Consider the following 18,249-nt stretch of genomic DNA (forward strand, 5'->3'; position numbering starts at 1 on the left):
GGCCCCGCAAGCAAACTTTCCGTCCCTCCCCGCCCCTCGCCCGTTATTCGTCTCGATTCCAGCCGGGCCGCACCGAGGGCTCCTCCCAACCCTCCCCGCTTGCAGTTCCGACCATTACAGGACCCAGAAAAAAAATGTCGACCACACTGCTGTCCGCCTTCTACGATATCGACTTCTTGTGCAAGGTAAGCCGGCGAGCGGGGAAGGATGGCGGACCGCCCTGGAACCCCTGGAGTTCCGAGACTTAGCTGCCGGGCCGGGTTGGAGCGGGAGGGACCCTTCCAAGTTGACTTTTCGGGTGGAGGGAAGTCCTGGAGTTAGCAGCCCTGTGTGCTTGCGACTGTGGGCGTGGAGAGCTGGGAGGGAGCGAGTAGCGGCTGGAGCAGCGGCGCTCCTCCCGGGCCGACCGCGGCCACGCTGCCGGGACTTCCCGGACGGGGTTTGCGCCGCCCACCCCGTGGCCACGGGCCCAGGATCACATGGCTAGACCCGGCCGCGGCCCGGGTGGGCGTCCTCCACTCCCTCCGGCCTGGTCTTTGCGAGTGTAACGGTGGAGGCCGAATTGAAATCCGCAGGAGAAAAGAAGAAGGTGGGCAGTTGGGACTAGGCTGAGTTCTCCCCAACTCTTCCTCCCGTTCCGATCTTCATCCCCTCCCCGCTCCCCTCCCTTTGGCAGACGGAGAAATCCCTGGCCAACCTCAATCTGAACAACATGCTGGACAAGAAGGCGGTGGGGACGCCCGTGGCTGCTGCCAACAGCTCGAGCTTCACGCCGGGCTTCCTGCGACGCCACTCGGCCAGCAACCTCCACGCGCTCGCCCACCCCGCGCCCAGCCCGGGCAGCTGCTCGCCCAAGTTCCCCGGCGCCCCCAACGGCAGCAGCTGCGGCCCGGCAGGCGCGGGCGGCCCGGCCTCCTACGGCCAGCTCAAGGAGCCTTCGGGGGGCAGCGGCACCGCTCTGGTCAACAAGGAGAGCAAATTCCGGGACCGCTCGTTCAGCGAGAACGGCGAGCGCAGCCAGCACCTCCTGCACCTGCAGCAGCAGCAGCAGAAGGGGGGCAGCGGCTCCCAGATCAACTCCACGCGCTACAAGACCGAGCTGTGCCGACCCTTCGAGGAGAGCGGCACGTGCAAGTACGGCGAGAAGTGCCAGTTCGCGCACGGCTTCCACGAGCTGCGCAGCCTCACTCGGCACCCCAAGTACAAGACGGAGCTGTGCCGCACCTTCCACACCATCGGCTTCTGCCCCTACGGCCCGCGCTGCCATTTCATCCACAACGCCGAGGAGCGGCGGCCCGCGCCGTCGGGGGGCGCCTCGGGGGACCTGCGGGCGTTTGGCGCGCGCGACGCGCTGCACCTGGGCTTTGCCCGGGAGCCGCGGCCCAAGCTGCATCACAGCCTCAGTTTCTCGGGCTTCCCGTCGGGTCACCACCAGCCCCCGGGGGGTCTGGAGTCGCCGCTGCTGCTCGACAGCCCCACGTCGCGCACGCCGCCACCGCCCTCCTCCTCGGCCTCCTCCTGTTCCTCCTCCGCCTCTTCCTGCTCCTCCACGTCGGCCGCATCCACGCCCTCGGGCGCCCCGACGTGCTGCGCCTCGGCGGCGGCGGCGGCGGCCGCCGCGCTGCTCTACGGTCCCGGGGAGCGCCGAGGACCTGCTGCCCCCCGGAGCCCCGTGCGCCACCTGCTCGGCCACGTCGTGTGCCAACAACGCCTTCGCCTTCGGCCCGGAGCTGAGCAGCCTCATCACGCCGCTTGCCATCCAGACCCACAGCTTCGCCGCCGCGGCCGCCGCCTACTACCGCAGCCAGCAGCAGGGCCTGGCCGGCCCCGCGCCGACCCCCGCGGCCCCCGCGCCGCCCTCGCCGCCCTTCGGCTTCCAGCTGCCGCGCCGTCTGTCCGAGTCGCCCGTGTTCGACGCGCCCCCCAGCCCCCCGGACTCGCTGTCGGACCGCGACAGCTACCTGAGCGGCTCGCTGAGCTCGGGCAGCCTCAGCGGCTCCGAGTCCCCCAGCCTGGATCCCGGCCGCCGCCTGCCCATCTTCAGCCGCCTCTCCATCTCCGACGACTGAGGCAAGGGGGCGCCCGCGAGGGGTTGGGAAGAGGCGCTGCCGGCGGGGGGCACCGGGCTAGGGGTGACACGGCCGCAGGCCCGACTCGCAGACACCCCCCGCCGCCGAGCACTTGGACTCGAACTCTGCCGGGAGGGGCCCCGCCCCTTCCTTTCGGTTTTCTCGTTTCCTTTTTTTCTTTTTTAATTATTTTTATTATTATTATTACATAAAAGAGTTTCGTTCGTGTTGAAATAAAAGCCAACGAACTTTATGTGTAGATGAACAAAAATAGTCACAACAAGCGGTTGTGATACGGCAGAACAAAAGATAACCAAACACTTGTTTAGGTCTCAGATGAGTTTGAAACTCTAGTTTAAGAAAAAAAAAAAAAAATCGGCCCAGCACCAGCAGCTAAAAACCACCATTCCATCTCCTTTCACTTGAAAGCCTTAGTTACAGTCCAGATGTGAGAACTCTTAACCTTGGAAGGGGTTCCTGATGTATTGTGAGCCAGCCGGCCGCGCCACCTCCCTAAACGATAAGCTTCTAGACTTCAATGTAATGCCAAGAACATGCCTTGAAACGAGTAGCCTTCGCCCCGTGTGTGCGGTGGTTTTCCTTGGTTTTGTTTTGTTTTTGTTTTTGTTTTTTTTTAGACAAAGTTATATATGTTTGGGGGTGGGAGGTGGGGGAAACCTTGCATTCCAAAGTTTGATACTGGTCTCCTTGCCGCCACTCAGTAGGTATTTAGCCTAGAACCGTTTCCCTCTGCTCTCTGGAAGCCTTGAGCAGGGCTCAGTTCGTCATTGTTGGGAGACAAGTGTGCTTCATTTTAGCTGTTCTGAGTTGATTCGCGCCACTGCACCACAACTCAATATGAAAAAAAAACTATTTAACTTATTTATTATCTTGTGAAAAGTATACATTGAGGATGTTGTTCATACTGTATTTATCGAGTATGATGAAAAGCAATAGATATATATTCTTTTATTATGTTAAATTATAATTGCCATTATTAATCGGCAAAATGTGGAGTGTATGTTCTTTTCACAGTAATATATGCCTTTTGTAACTTCACTTGGTTATTTTATTGTAAATGAGTAAGAAAAAAATCTTAATTTAAGAGATTGTATGTAATATTTATTTCATTAATTTCTTTCCTTGTTTACGTAAATTTCAAAAGATTGCATGATTTCTTTACAGAAATCTATCTATCTTGATGCTGTGGAAGTAGTGTGAGGAGCATTTTGAGTTTTTCTTAGAATGTAGAATGTTTGTGGCCCATCAGAAATTAAATAGAAAAAAGAACGACCACATACTTTGCAGTCTGGATCACATGTGCCTTGCTTTTCTATTTCCAGCTTTATAAACCAGCAAGAAAAAAAAAATGGTTGCTGAATTTACCAGTTCATTGAGTGTAAAGATGTGTAGCAATAAAGGGGAAATCATCTCAGTGCCTTCATAGGGATGGAACTTGCCTTAAATTTTCCTCAACCAAATAAGTATTTCATTAGTGCTTGAGAGAATTTGAATGTCGGATGGGTTCACCTGCACAAAAGGAAGAGATTTTTACCACTTTTTTTTTTATATAGCTATAAAGTGAAGAGGGTCATCTTAGTGCTGAAATGGTCTGTAGTACATGTATATGTCTTCTTTCGTGACAGTCCAAAACTTGTACTATTATTTTTCAGTGTAAAAAGGCAGGAAGGTCTCCCGGGCCTTCCTGGATGGTGGATGAATGACCAGTCACTTAGTTTGTATGTAGGTACAGTTGGAGCACCAAGGGTGTACTCTGGACTAACTACTTTTGACAGAAGTAGGTTTTTGAATGTAACAAGATAAGCCAACTTGAGTTGTAATATACTTTGTGGAATCATTTGACTACAAATTGTGACTGTAAACATTGTACTGTAAATGTTTTGTAGTTTTCCCCCAATAAAAATTTTTGGGAAAAAAATTCCTGAGTGAAAGGAGTGTTCTTTTTAAGCTGGTCGCTTTCCCTGGCCTCTGCAGGTCCGGGAAAGGGGTGTGGGGGAGGATGTGGGGAGCTGGTAGACCTCACAGGAGCCTGCATCCACTTGTACCTGTATTTATTTTCTAGCAAGTCCTTTCAGCTGAAAGACAGTAATTATTTGGCTGTCAGGGGGCATTTGTTAGCTGTTCCCTTTGGTAATAAGATGCATCCCAGCCTTGGCTGACTGGCTGGTGGCAGGGCCTGGCGGGAGACTGCAAGGGGTGTGGCCGGCCTGTGAGTCACCCAGTGGATCACGTGGCTGCTCTGGCAGCTGAAGGGCCAATTTTTCTCCAGGATGCCTGACCAGGGCCTGTAGCCTTGACGGGGGGAGCTGGACATGGAGCTTTGGGCCAGGCGTTGGGAGTCCAGGGTTTTGCCCGGACTTTGGAAAAGCTGGGTTATGTCCTTGTTCAGAGAGGGAGGAAGATTAAGCAGGTTAAACTTCTATCTGGGTGATGTTTGTTTACACAGACAACTTCCTCTGGGAATGAGCACACTCAGGCTATTTATGCAAAAGGAAGACCGGGCAGGCCAGAAAGCAAATTCAACCCGACTTCTACAGAAGAGAAACAGGACTGCCTTGCTCTCCCGGGTTCTCAAAGCGTAACAAGTTAAAGTCACACTGGTTTTGTGTTTTTGTTTTTACCCTGTTTGTTTTAAAACCATCTCTTTTAAACCCAAGACAGTTGGCTTTTTCTCCCCCACCCCCAGACACACACTTCAGACGCCTTTTCCTAAGTAGGCAGGAGATCTCACAATGGTTTTGCTTTCTTATCCATAACAGCTGGCCTCTATCAACCGATCTTCGCCCCACTCTGGCTGGCCCTGCCTTGGCCAGGGTCTCCTGTGACTCACAGCTGAGCAGGAGTGGTGTCAGGGATGCGCCAGGCTGGGCAGCTGTTTCTCGTTAAGGAAGATGGAGTTGGTGTTCGATGGAATGATTTTTTTTTTTTTTTTTTTTTTTTTTTTTTTTTTTAATGTGCTTGCTGCCAGAGTGGAGAACAGTTTCAAAGTTCTCCCAGATGTTGGGCCTTGGGGGTGGAGGGAGCCTGAGGCCAAGAAGGCCTGGGGTTGGACGAAGCCCCTGCAGCTCCCTGGCCTCTTGGCCATAAAGAATGTGCAATCAGGAGAAACCACTCCACTGTGGAGCTATTAGGCCCGGCTGCATTTCAAAGACCTTGTTTTCCACTTCATTCCCAAACTTGTTTTTCTGAACAAGTACTAGTGATCAGCTGGATGTTGGACTTCTCTTTGGGGTAAGCCACATTCATTTTTTTAAAACTGCTCTATTTGAAAGCCCAACTGCTCGGCTCTGAAGTTTTGTGTTTTAGATGCGTTGGAGCGTGGAAAGCTTGGGGAGGTAGGTTGCCCTTCAGAAGTTTTCCCACCCACACGCAAGTGGAGGCCCTGGGTCATTGTGTTTCTGCAGCAACCAGAATAAATAGCAAACAGCCTGTGCTTGATCACCCTGAGGACAGTTGTTTGTTTGTTTGTTTGTTTGTAAATCCAAGATCTAAAAGTAAAACTTGCATGTAAGGACGAAGTAGAATTAGCTACCTCGGGCTGCCATCATGGAGAGTGGAGAGAGAGTGGAGGCTTCAGGCTGAGTCTAGACAGTCCTTGCAGGGCATTTGTAGGCCCAGAACCTAGTGGTTCAAAGAGGCCTTCCAACTGACTGCTTGGAGACTGGAGTGATTTTGAAACAACCCAGCTAGTGTGCCCCGCCTTATAAACTCTTTCAGAAGGAGGAGGTGTGTAAGTACGGATCCTGCTGTCTGTGTCTCCTGCTAGATGTGCAAAAGACAGACAGCACACAACTGAACCCTGCCTCACTGACGTGTGTGTGAAGACGTGGACGGTTGTGAGCAGGCAGTCCTGGAAGATCAAGGCCCTTGATGCAGGAAAGCTAGTAGGCCAGACTCCTGACTGCCCGGTCTGCTCCTGAGGGAGGGTCCTCGGTGTTAGAGCCTCTGGAGGGTCTCAGGAAAGCCATTGCTAGGGTGGGTGTCTACAGGGAGATGGAAAACATTAAACTTTGGGAGGAAACCCGCCTGCAGACACAACCGCTGTCCCCCAGCTTTGCTTGTGGTGATAGATGAAGGCGGATATGACTCGCACCCAGTTTTTTTAAACCGGAAGTTGGGTCTCTGCAGCCCTTTCAGGCTGTTGGACTGAGGCCAGTCAAGCTCTTTCTTGTTTGTAACTAGAGATCCTCCTGCCTCAGCCTCCAGCTGATTCGGGACTGTAAGTGTGCCCCACAATGCCCAACTGTAATCTCATTTTGTTGTATTTACTATTCTGGAAGGTATAGTGAGCTTTAGACATTCAGGGCAGTTCTTTTTGTTGTGGTGGTGGTGGTGGTGGTGGTGGTTGTTGTTTTTACAGACAAGGTTTCTCTGTGTAACCCTGGCTGTCCTGGAACTCGTTTGGGGCTGGCCTTGAACTCACAGAGATCCGCCTGCCTCTGCCTCCTGAGTGCTGGGATTATAGGTGTGCGCCGCCGCCGCCGCCGCCGCCGCCGCCGCCGCCGCCACCACCACCGCCCAGCTAAGGCAGTGCAATTCTTGCTCTGAGCCACTAGCAAGCCAAAGAGAGAGGGAGAGAAGAAAAAAGGAAGTTGAGGCAGGACAGGAAGATGGCGCCAGAGCAGGCAGCTGCTCTCTTCTAACTTATTACCAGAGGCGCTGGAAAAGTGCAGGAACATTTGTGGGTGTGCTTGGCAAGGTATCCCTGAAGGGAGGTGTGAAGGGGTACCCATGTGGGAGGTGGGTTTGTGTCTATAAGTCCTGGGTGTCTGTATGGGTAGACAGGTGTTTATGAATGCTGATCTGTATCTATGATGTGTGTAATGGATTCAGAAGGGGTTGGTGGGTCTTTGTTTCCGGACAAAGTTGTAGGGGGTTATGAATCTTAACAGAGTATAAGGGTCTGTCTGTGGGTGTTGATTGTGGGTGTATCTTGTGATGTGTGGATTGCCTGTAGTGAAGGGGGTGTGTGGATCTGTGTGAGTGAGTGAGGGTTTGGATTTGTGCTGTGTATTTAGGGTTGTAGGGTTTCAGAGTGTGGGAGTCTGTGGGTGTTGCTGTGTTAGGGTCATGGGTGTCATGATGTGGGGGCTGTGTGTGTGTCTGTGTGTGTGTGCAGGTGTGTGCATGTTGAGTATATGTGTTGCCCTGGTGGGTGTGTCCTTGTGCCCTGCTGTGTGTGTGTGTGTGTGTGTGTGTGTGGGTGGGTGGGTTTGGGCGTGTCTGTATGTGGCTGCAGCTGTGGGGGTGGGTGGGCCCTCAGTGTGTGAGGAGGTATGTACAGCTTGTGGGGTTTGGGTCTGGTTGTGTCCGCAGGGGTATGGGGGTGTGTCTGTCCAGGGTGGGGGTGGAGGTTTACCAACACTTATAAAGGCAAAGCAGCCCTTCTTAACAAGCCTCTTTCGAGTTTAAAACTGCTTTCAAAACCCGGAAATAACTGCCAAGTTGTGATCGGCTTCCTGCTGGGCGGGGGCAAGCAGGAGAGTGACCGCAGTCTCCAGGCTTGCGGGGACCCCAGCGCCTCTCATTGCTGGGCACACCTGCCGAGGACTGGCCTCAGGGGCCCCTTGCTGCCTGCAGCGACATTTTTAGCAACGAAGCATTCTCTGGGGGGCTGAGGGAGGGGCCTCTTATTTTCATCCGAGCAGAAATAGCTCCTGTCCAATATTCATTCTTCGCCCGGGGAGGTCGCCCCAAAATAGAGGGAAGAGGTAAGGACCCAAGACGGATGGGGAAGGAAACTCCTGAGATCATTGTAACCAAGTTTAAAATATTTCTCTAAAAATAAGCTTTGTTTTTCTTGTGGATTTGTCTGGCACTCAGGGTCCTCCAGTCAGGGTGCTTTAGCTGGCCTGGGAAGCAAGGCGGAATTTTTTTTTTTTTTTAAAGCGAGTGTTTCCCAGCTGTGGCCTTGGAAAGTTCTCTGTTTTCCATTTATTAAACTCCTAGTTTCCGGCTAATTAAAATGATTTTCAAATAAAACTCTGTAGCCCAGCAATATTTGATGAAACTCAGAATTCCCAGTGACCCCTCTGTAGGAGGCCAGGCCAGCTGTGGGCAGCCTGTGACCCCACTTCTGGACTCAAGGCCTGTTTATATAGAAGAGAACTGGGCCTGGTCGAGTAAATCCTAGCAGGGTGGGTCACCTTCAAGTCTCCAAAAGAGGTTCAGAGTCATTTACTTTGCTGTTGTTGCTTGGCTGTGCCTGTGCTGAACCCCAGGGTCTGGTCAGTGTTAGGCCAGATTCACCACCACGGCATGTCCACTGTACTTAAGGGAAAGCTGCTGTCCCTACCCACGGCCACCCTCAGTACCCTAACACCATGGACAGAGTCCACTTCAAGAGAGACACAGACTAGATGGGGTTGGCTTTCAGTTTTAATCCCAACACTCAGGAAGCGGACAGAGGCTGTAAGTTTGAGACCAGCCTGGTCTATATACTCAGATTCAGGACACAGAGAGACCTTGTCTCAAAGAGGAGAAAACCAGGTGGGGCATAGGTGCATTGATATTCCTACCTGGTGTGTCTCTCCCTGACCTAGAGGCCCTTGAGACTTCAGGATGATTGAGGGTAATGTCCCAGGACTTTACCCCTAAAGTATGCCCAGACCCAGCATGCCCCAGAGGTGGGTGGGACCCAACAGGAATCCAAAGCCACCTGTTATGTTAATGGATGAGAGATTGTGCAGTCAGTGAACACACTGAGGGTGAGGTAGAACTGTTGTGATTCACCTGCTGGCAGATCCCCCATTGGGCAGACAGCAGAGGGGCAGGACCTCTCCTTTGTCCCACAGAGAGTTCCCACTGTCTGGTAAACTGATTGCTGCTGCCTTCGGGGAGTGTACAAATGAGGTTTCAGGGTTTGCCCATGGTATAGCGGGCATCATCAGCACTTCCTTCCTTTTTATGGTTGCAGAGTATTCCATTGTATGGATATACCACAGTCTGTTTAACCAGTCATCCAGAGTCAGTGGACACTTACTTGGGGATTGTTAAAAAGCACACCTAGGGAATAATCAGATTCAAGTTTGGTGGTAACGTCTGGTTTCAGCCCTGTGGGGTAGACACCTGTGAGTAGAATTGTTGGACCATACTGTGATCAAACCCACAGCCTCACACAGGCTAGGCCTGAGCTCTGCCACTGAGCCACACCCCCAGACCCATGTTTACTTTTAGGGGAACTACCACACTGTTTTCAAGGTAATATACCAGAATTTTTTACTTGTTTGGTGGTACTGGGGGTGGAAGTCGGGGTGGGGCATTCGCATGGGCTAGCATTCCACCCTAAGCTACATCCCTCGCCAAAATAGGTATTTCATGAATTGTTTTGTTGAGGCAGGTTCTCCTGACTAGCCTGGAATTCACTCCAGCTGGTCTTGAGAGGGAGGGGCAGGAAGAGCAGGGATTCAAGGGCATCCCCTGCCACACAGCAAGTTCAGGGCCACACTGGGCCAGGAGGGACCCTGTCTTGAAAAACCAAAAGAAAAGCCAGGCATGGTGGTACTTAATGTAATCCCTGCACTCAGGAAGCTAAGGCAGGAGGATTGCCATAAGTTCAAGGCTAATCTTGGCTACAAAGTGAGTCCCAAGCCAAGCAAGACCCAGTCTATGAAAGGAGCAGGGGAGGGAAGAAAGAAAGAAAACTTTTTAAAAGCAACTCATTTAACTTTATTTTATGTGCATTGGTGTGAGGCTGTCAGACACCCTAGAACTGGAATTACAGACAGTTGTGAGCTAACTGGGAACTGAACTCAGGACCTCTGGAAGAGCAGCTAGTGCTCTTAACCACCGAGCCATCTCTCCAGCCTGAAAGAGAACTTGTTAAATTTAATCCTAATAACAAAAAAAATAGAAACAGGGCCTGAGGATGTAGTTCACTGGGAGAGAGTGCTTGTTTGGTCCAGGTTTGGTCCAATGCCACTGGTGTGGTGGACCTTTCCTGGAAAATCGTTCATTCTCTGTGTAGCTTTGTGCCTTTCCTGGAACTCGCTTTGTAGACCAGGCTGGCCTCAAACTCACAGAGATCCGCCTGCCTCTGCCTCCCGAGTGCTGGGATTAAAGGCGTGCGCCACCACTGCCCAGCCAGGCACCTGACTTTAATCCCAGCACTTGGGAGGCAGAGGAAGGCAGAGCTCTGAGTTTGAGGCCAGCCTGGTCTACAGAGTGAGTTCCAGACCTTGTCTTTAAAAAAAAAAAAAAAAGTGTATGTGTAAGCTGAAATGCAGGATGTGAAAAGAAAGGGCAAGATAGAGATAGACTTGGCTTTCCATCTCTCAGCCCCAGAAAAACATACTTAAGCTAGGTGTGGGCCAAGCTGGTAGTCGTGACCCTCTACAGGACAACAGAACCCAACAGAACCCAACACTACCCAGGGTAGTGGCTCACACCTGTATAATCCCCACACTCAGAAGGCTGAGGTGGGGTTCCTGTGAACTTGAGACCAGCCTGGACAAAAGCAAAAAAAAACTCAAAACAAACTAAAACTGGTTACTTTAAAACAAATACAGGGCTGGCTGTTCTTCCAGAGGACCAGGATTCAACTCCAGCATCCGCATGGCTGCTCACCACCACTTATAATTCTTCAGTTCTAGAGAACCCAAAGCCCCCTTCTGGCTTCCAAGGGCACTGTATATGTGTGGTGCACAGACACACATGCAGATAAGCACTCACATATAAAACAATAAAATAAATATTCAAAAAACAAACACATAAATGGCCCTCAGTTCCCCACCCCTCGCATACAATGCCTCCTTTGGACCTTTCATCCCAGAGCCCAGAATGTTCTTGCAAGTGGAAACAGCTGGGACTCTACTACCACAAGGGAGAAGGGTCCCAGGTGCTGCCCATGACTCCTTGGGTGACTCCTTGAGTACAATCTATTTGAGCCTCAGTTTCTCCATCTGGAAATTCTGCCGATCCATAGTTGCTCTAAGGATTAGTGAAATAATGTGCTTAGAGGTGCCGTGTCTGAGTCAGAAGGACCAGCCAGCTGCTGTCAGTGTGTCCACTCGGCCCCCCATCCCCCACCTCCCCACACTCCACCTCAAGCTCAAGCCCAGGGGTCTCCAGGAAGGCCTTGGAAATTCTAATAGAGCCCTCATAGAGACACAGCACTATAGCCTTAAACCAAGGCTTTACATATGTTAATGACACTCTTCCTAACAGCCCCAACGCTGGGTCACTATTCCCATTTCAAAGGTGAGGGAATGTTGTGAGAAGCTGCAGAACCCTGAGTGGGGTGGGGGGTGAGGGTGTCCTCTCCAGGGACCCCTGCTTTGTCTCCAAGAGTCAGCTGACTCTTGACTCCTTTTGGTTGTCCGTCCCAGAAGCCCCTCCTCCCTGGGTGTCATTCCAGAGTGCACTGTGCTCTGCTTCACTGTACATTCTTTTTCTGTGTTGAGAAAGGATCTTATGTAGCCCAGGCTAGCCTTGAACTCAGTATATGGCCAGAGATGACCTTGAATTCCTGGTGTTTCTCTACCCATCCCTCAGGCTGATTGGTTCATAGGGTGTTTCCTATGTGTTCTTTTTTTTTTCTTTCTTTCCTTCTTTTTTTCTTATCACACAACAACAACAAAAATTTAAGACAGGTTCTCACTATATAGCTCCCAGTTGCCCTGGAACTCACTATGTAGACCAGGCTGGCCCCCAGCTTGTAGAGCCCCACCTGGGATTAAAGATGTGTGCCACCACACCTGGCAAGTAATTCATTTTAAAACAATTCTTTCACATACACGTATTTTACAACTTATCAAAGACAAACGTGCACGCCGTAGGTGTGTTGGTTTTTATATAAATAAATACTGGCTGAATAGTTGGCCCTGCAGGACACAAAGCTCTGACTGAAGATGTCTTCGAGAGCTGATCGATACTTGGATTTTATATATTCGTTAATTCTGAGGACAGCACTTCGCAGAAATAGATGACAAAAGGTGACAGAAATACATTTAAGGCATTTCAGACATTTTGGAAACTGTTCTAATTCCATTCCAGAATTTTTCATTTAATGTTTGTTTGCTTGCTTTTTATTTTATTCTATAAAACTCTCAACAACTTGAAACAGCCATTTAAAATGTTTATTCTTTGGAAATTTCATACTTGTATATGATGTATGTTGATCATATCCATCCCTCACGCCCCCCCCCCCTCCCCAGAACCCCCCATCACATCTCCCTTCTAACTAGTTCCTACGTGTTCTGTCCAGGGGGGTGGGGGTGGGGTGGGGGGACGCTGACTGAGGTGATCTGTGGGCCAATGGGCAGAGCCTGCTACCACAGCCCTGAGACAGCTCCCTGCCCCTGCCCCTGCCCCCCAGCTGCTGCACCTTGGCGAGCAAGGCCTTGGTTTGCAACAGGCTGCCACGGCTCCCTACCTGTGTAACTTCCAACCAACCTCTGAGGCCTGGTTTCCTCAGAAAGAACAGGGGAGGGAGGAGAGGGGATGGCGCCAATCTGAGCAATGCGGTTAGCAGCCCAGGCCACCTGGGCCAAGGCCCCCTCTGTTCCTGGCGAATGAATGTGAGACTATGAGAGTCCAAGCAGGCATCCGCTGTGTTTGGTGCCTCAGGTTCCTAACTGTAAATGTCAGGGCCTGGGCTGGCTGTTTTTTTGTGTCAACTTGACACAAGCTAAAGTCATCTGGGAGGCGGGGTCCTCAGGTTTAAAAAGCGCCTCCATAAGATGGAGCTACAAGCAAGCCTGTAGGGCATTTTCTCAATTAGTGATAGATGGGGAGGACCCCACCCATGGTGGGTGGAGCCATCCCTGGGCTGGTGGTCCTGGGTTCTATAAGAAAGCAGGCTGAGCAAGCCATGGGGAGCAAGCCAGTAAGCAGCACTCCTCCATGGCCTCTGCATCAGCTCCTGCCTCCAGATTCCTGCCCTGAGTTCCTGTCCTGACGTCCTTCAGTGATGGACAGTGCTGTGGGAGTATAAGCCAAACAAACCCTCTTTTCCCCTATTTGTCTTGGTCACAGTGTTTCATCATGGCACTAGAAACTCTAACCAAGATAGGACCTTTCTTGAAAGATGGTCAGACCCCAAGCACTGTGAAGAGAACCAGCCGACAGAAATGGGGCTTTGGGTTGTTTAGTCTTGTTCTGCAGCTTCCAATTTGAGGGGTGTCAGGAAGGACCCATGATCTGTCCCCTAAACTCCTGTACATGGTTGCTTAAATGATTTTTTTAATTTTTCAAATTAACTTTAACTTTGTACACACACACACACACACACACACACACACACACACACACACGAGCACTTTCTTATGCAGGTAAACAGGCATATGTGCCAGAGACTTGTCACGGAACACCACTCCCTGCTGAGCTTTCCTGAATCAATGACAGTTAAACAAAATGTGGGGTATAGGGAGCACACCTGTAACCCCAGCACTCAGGAGACAGAGGCAGGAAGATGGAGCGTTCAATGCCAGTCTTGACTCCATAGCAAATTCAACCCCTGCCTAATCTGCCTGAGGTCCTACCTGGGGACACAACAAAGCCTGCACTCCGCTTGGAAGCTTGTAGAGAGCTTGCCTGGCCTGGCTGAGGCCCTGAGTTCAGCCCCAGCACTGCAAACAGGAAAAAAATAAAAACACAGAAGGTCACCTGTCACCCTACCCTTGGACAGTTCTCCTTTGTACAGCATGCCCTGGGACACAGCCACAGTGCCTTTGGTGTTTCTCCCTCTGTCCAGGAGCATTCAGAGCAGTCCCCCTCTGTTCCAGAAAATTCAGAAATTCAGAATACCCCCACACTGCAACTTCATCCCAAAGACCATGCTGTCTGGTGAAGGGGCCAGCCTGGGCTCTCCCTGGCCCCCCCACACCTCTACCCAGCAGCCTTGGACCTTCCTCCCCTACAGCCCCTGACACTAACTCCTCTAGCCAGCTCAGTATCCAAAGGTGTGACGCCCATCTATGGAGGTATCCTCAGATGGCATTCTCCTCCATCCTTTCCTCCAGTGCTTTTCTTCCTGTCTACTAAAACCCAGCAGCCTCTGCCCTCTAACTCCATCCCCTTTCCTCTGCAGAGTAAGGAGTAGCATGGAGGCGCTCATGCCTGTTACTCTCTGACGGTTCCTATCCCCCACAGCTCAAATCTAAGCGTCCAACACACCCGTTGAGGCTCTGTTGCTTGTGGCCCTAAGGCTTGAGATCCAGCTGCTCAAGCTGCTCTCTTGGCTGTCCATGCAACGCAATGACCCAAGGATGCTGCTCACCCCTCTAGGCCTCTTCTGGGATGTACTCCCGGGCTGATTACACTGTCCCACAGCGGCTGCTTATGTTTCTCTCTCCAGCCTGTGAGTTCCTCCCTAGCACCCACATTCCTTTTTGACACCCCAGGCTGGCTCCTAACAGCACCTCGCTAACATCCCATGATAACACTAGCACCTCGCCCGCGCCACTCCCCCCCATCAGGGTCCCCCTGGCTCTGAGACTGGCTCAGGATCACAGAAGGGAAAACACTTGCCCAAAGTGTCCCAACTCAGGGATGGGGAGGCCCCAGGGCCCCACAGAGAGGGCAGAGGGTCCCAGCTCTTCACAAATAAGAAAGATGCATTTTATTTATTTGTTTGTTTATTTATTTTGGCTTTTTGAGACAGGGTTTCTCTGTGTATCCCTGGCTGTCCTGGAGCTCATTCTGTAGACCAGGCTGGTCTTGAACTCACAGCCACCAGTGCCTAGGTGTTTTTGTTATTTTTAATTACTTGTATATATGTGTATCTACATATGGTTTTGTGCCCCTGAGTGCAGGTGCCCTCCGAGGCTAGAAGAGGGTGTTGGATCCCCCTGGAGCTGGAGTTACAGGTAGTTATGAGGTGCTTGGAACTGAACTGGGATCTTCTGCAGAGGTGGGAAGAACGGGGTAAGTACTCTTAACTGCTGAGCCATCCCTGCATCCCCGCCCCCCATCTCATCTCCTCATATTTACACACACACACACACACACACACACACACACACACACACAGAGTTCAGGGTTACAAAGTGAGCTCTCTGTCTCCTCACATGCACCATGCCTAAGGTGATGGGCCCGGTGAAAATGCTCACCACCCCCACCCCTGCCCCCTTCTCCAATGGCTTTGCCTTTCTAAATGGTACACCTTGAGCAGCTGTATCTCAGGCCCTGGGGCCAGCACTCGGGCTTACAAAGCCCCAGCTGTGCAAGACCAGTCCTCACAGGTGCCTCTTCCATATCCGTAGCGTGAAGCATGCATGTGCATTCAGAAAGCTGACGGTCTGGACTGAGTATGGAGTGCAAAAGCAGAGTGCTTGTCTACCATGCGCAAGGCCCCTGAGAATCAGAAGTTCAAATTCATTCTCAACTACATAGCAAGTTCTAGACCAGCCTGGACTGTATGAGCCCATGTCTCAAAAAAGTTAAACACAGGGCGGTGGTGGCGCACGCCTTTAATCCCAGCACTCGGGAGGCAGAGGCAGGCGGATCTCTGACTTCGAGACTACAGAGTGAGATCCAGGAAAGATGCAAAGCTACACAGAGAAACCCTGTCTAGAAAAACCAAAAAAAAAAAAAAAAAGAAAGAAAGAAAAAGAAAAAAAAGTTAAACACACACACACACACAATCTCTGCCATCATAGCAATTCTCCAAAAGAGTCGCTGCATTCTCTCTCTCCCACCTCTGTGCCTCTGCCTTCCCCTCCATACTCCCTCCCACTTCATCTCCTTGTTGGCCTGGCCTGGAGCTCTGGAGAGGGCAGGACAAGGTCTCCACCCTGGAGTCTGATTGCTCTTTCTCTACCCCTCTGCCTCGGCAGCACGAGGACAGGCCTGGGTCGGTCCCACTGGGTTCAGGGCTCCTGGGGCCTGGGAGACAAAGACTAGGAAGAAACCCGACTTCTCCTTGGGGAAGGCCCTGCCAGTGTGACCTAGGGTGTGTGGGGATGTACATGAGTGTGTGTGTGGCGGCGTGTGGTAAGTCAAGTGACTTCGTGGTGGTGTGAGGATGTTTTAAGAGCGGTTGTGTCCTGCGTTATGTAATGCAAATGCTCCCTGGGGCCAACAAACCACAGTGGTGTAACTGCCAGTTGCCTGGGGAGGAAAAGGAGAGATGTAAAGTCTTTTCTCTCTTCCTGCTGCCCTCCAGCAGGCACCACTGGATAGCCAGGCACTTCCTGTCTTCTGTTCCCACAGCCCAAGGACCTGGGGGCTGGGCTGGGCACTCGGGCCCGGGCCAGGGGTCACAGGAACTCTGCAGTTCTGGACTGGATCACAGCTCTTGACACTTGTCCAAGGACTGTGATCACCCTTGGTCTGCTGGGGGTCATGTGCCCCCAACAAATGCTGCCCACTACCTCCCTCCCCCCACAGCGGTCCTCTCCTTGGAGCCTCTGGGGTTCCCTTGTCCCAGAGGCCTTTCCCCAACATGGGAGCTGGTCATCTCATTGACCTGGGTGACACAGAGGGAACCTCATAGCTTACCTGTACCTGTGCTATGCCCTCAGGACCATCTCTCTCTGTCTCTCTGTCTCTCTGTCTCTCTCTGTCTCTGTCTCTCTCTCTCTCTCTCTCTCTCTCTCTCTTAACCACACTGTGTTCCCTCCCTGCCCTGCACAGTTCCAGCCCTTGAACCCTCTACCGGAGGCCTCCACTTACAGAAACCTGTGCTGGATGTAGGCTGCTGCCCTGGAGGCCTAGCTCTCTGCTCTGAACCCCTCAGTCATCTCCAAATGGCCAGCTAGACATCTGGCCTTGCACAACTGTCCCCTGCTCTCCAGCTGTGCATCTTAATAATAATGGCCACCGTTTATAATAATGGCCATGCTCTGCCAAAACCAGTCCCTGGAGGTGTCCTCATGGGACATGTCATTGTCACACCAACCCTAATAAGGCACTTCCTGCTATTACATGCAAGATCCCCATGGAGAGGGCTTAAGTGTCTAGTCCGAGGTTCCATGGGCATGGTTGTGCAAGCAGCTGGCAGCTCTGGTGCCCAAGCCCCGTCCTCACACCTCCAAGCTCATGAAGGCTGGAAATCCCACCCCAGGCCTGCCTTCCCTGAAGCTTACCCACCTAGCTGGCTGGCCGGCCTCTATATACTCAGAGGCCATGGCTATCTCTGCCACTAGCAGGTAGCTGGTGGCTTTGAACTACTAATCCAAAAACTGATTGGGTAGAATTAACTGAGATCTTGTATTCACAAGAGTGGGAGAGCAGTGATATAGCTCAAGGGTAGAGCACTTGGCTACCACGAACAAGACCCTGGGTTTGACTGATCTCCTGCACTTGGGGGGGGGGGGGGGGAGGGCGAGGACACACCTGAATGGCATGTAAAGGACATGCTCACTGTAAGCAACTCCTGGGCATCTCTGAGCCTGTCTCCTCAAGGGGCAAAATGAGACTAGCCAGTGCACTTCCTCACAAAGTTTCCGAGAGGTCTATGGGGGTACTTTTGTGCGTGGTGACCCCCAACCATAAAATTATTTCATTGCTTCTTCATGACTGTAATTTTGCTACTGTTAAGAGTCACCATGGAAATAGCTGAGCTGTGGGTCGAGAACCACTGGTCTAGGCACTGCTGAGAATACCCAGTCAAGGTGATTTGCCCATCAGCCCACTCTGGAAAGGTCTGGAGGCCACAGGTTGCCCCTGCACAGTCATCCCACCCGGCCTTCCTGCCTTCCTTCCTTCCCTACACAGGATTCTGTTTCTCCCCTTACTCTTGATTTCTGTCGTCTTTTCCATGCTGCTCCAGGGCGAGGTCCTGTTTCTGCACAAGCCCCCTACCCCTGGCTCTACCCTCCCTTTTCTACCCCTTCTTCTTCCTGCTCTTCTCCCCACCTCCCCAATCCCTCCATCCCTAACACAGGGCATACTTCATACATTTGTGTGCTGCTGCTAAAACGTCTGCTCCAGGGAAGGAGAATCCCAGGCAAGACGTAGGAAAGCAGACCTCCTTGCTGGTGTCCGCGTGCTTTGTCTGTTCTGCAGTGCTGGGGGTGGAACCCAGGGCCTGGAACAATGCTGGGCAAGTGCTCCACCGCTGAGCCCCACCCCCGGCCCTCCAAATTCTTCAAATAGCCTGGAGAAAAGTGGACGCTTTACCAAACATCTAAGAGTGATTGTGGCCTCTCCAGCCCTTTGCTGTGGGACTCAGTCCAGGTGTTCAGTCCTGCTCCAGCGTCAACCACAGCTGTCGCCT

At 51.9% G+C, this 18,249-nt stretch overlaps 1 protein-coding gene across 1 annotated transcript; it reads left to right on the forward strand.

Annotated features, from left to right (window-relative positions):
• Positions 1 to 74: 74 nt before the first annotated feature.
• Zfp36l2 (ZFP36 ring finger protein like 2) lies at positions 75 to 2,138 on the forward strand. Its single transcript, XM_036171352.1, is given in 3 exon segments — positions 75 to 185; positions 677 to 1,633; positions 1,635 to 2,138. Coding segments are annotated over 3 exon segments (1,443 nt in total). The 5' UTR covers positions 75 to 134; the 3' UTR covers positions 2,070 to 2,138.
• Positions 2,139 to 18,249: the final 16,111 nt, after the last annotated feature.

This window comes from Onychomys torridus, chromosome 21 (genome assembly GCF_903995425.1).
Source record: "Onychomys torridus chromosome 21, mOncTor1.1, whole genome shotgun sequence".
Lineage (NCBI taxonomy): Eukaryota > Metazoa > Chordata > Mammalia > Rodentia > Cricetidae > Onychomys > Onychomys torridus.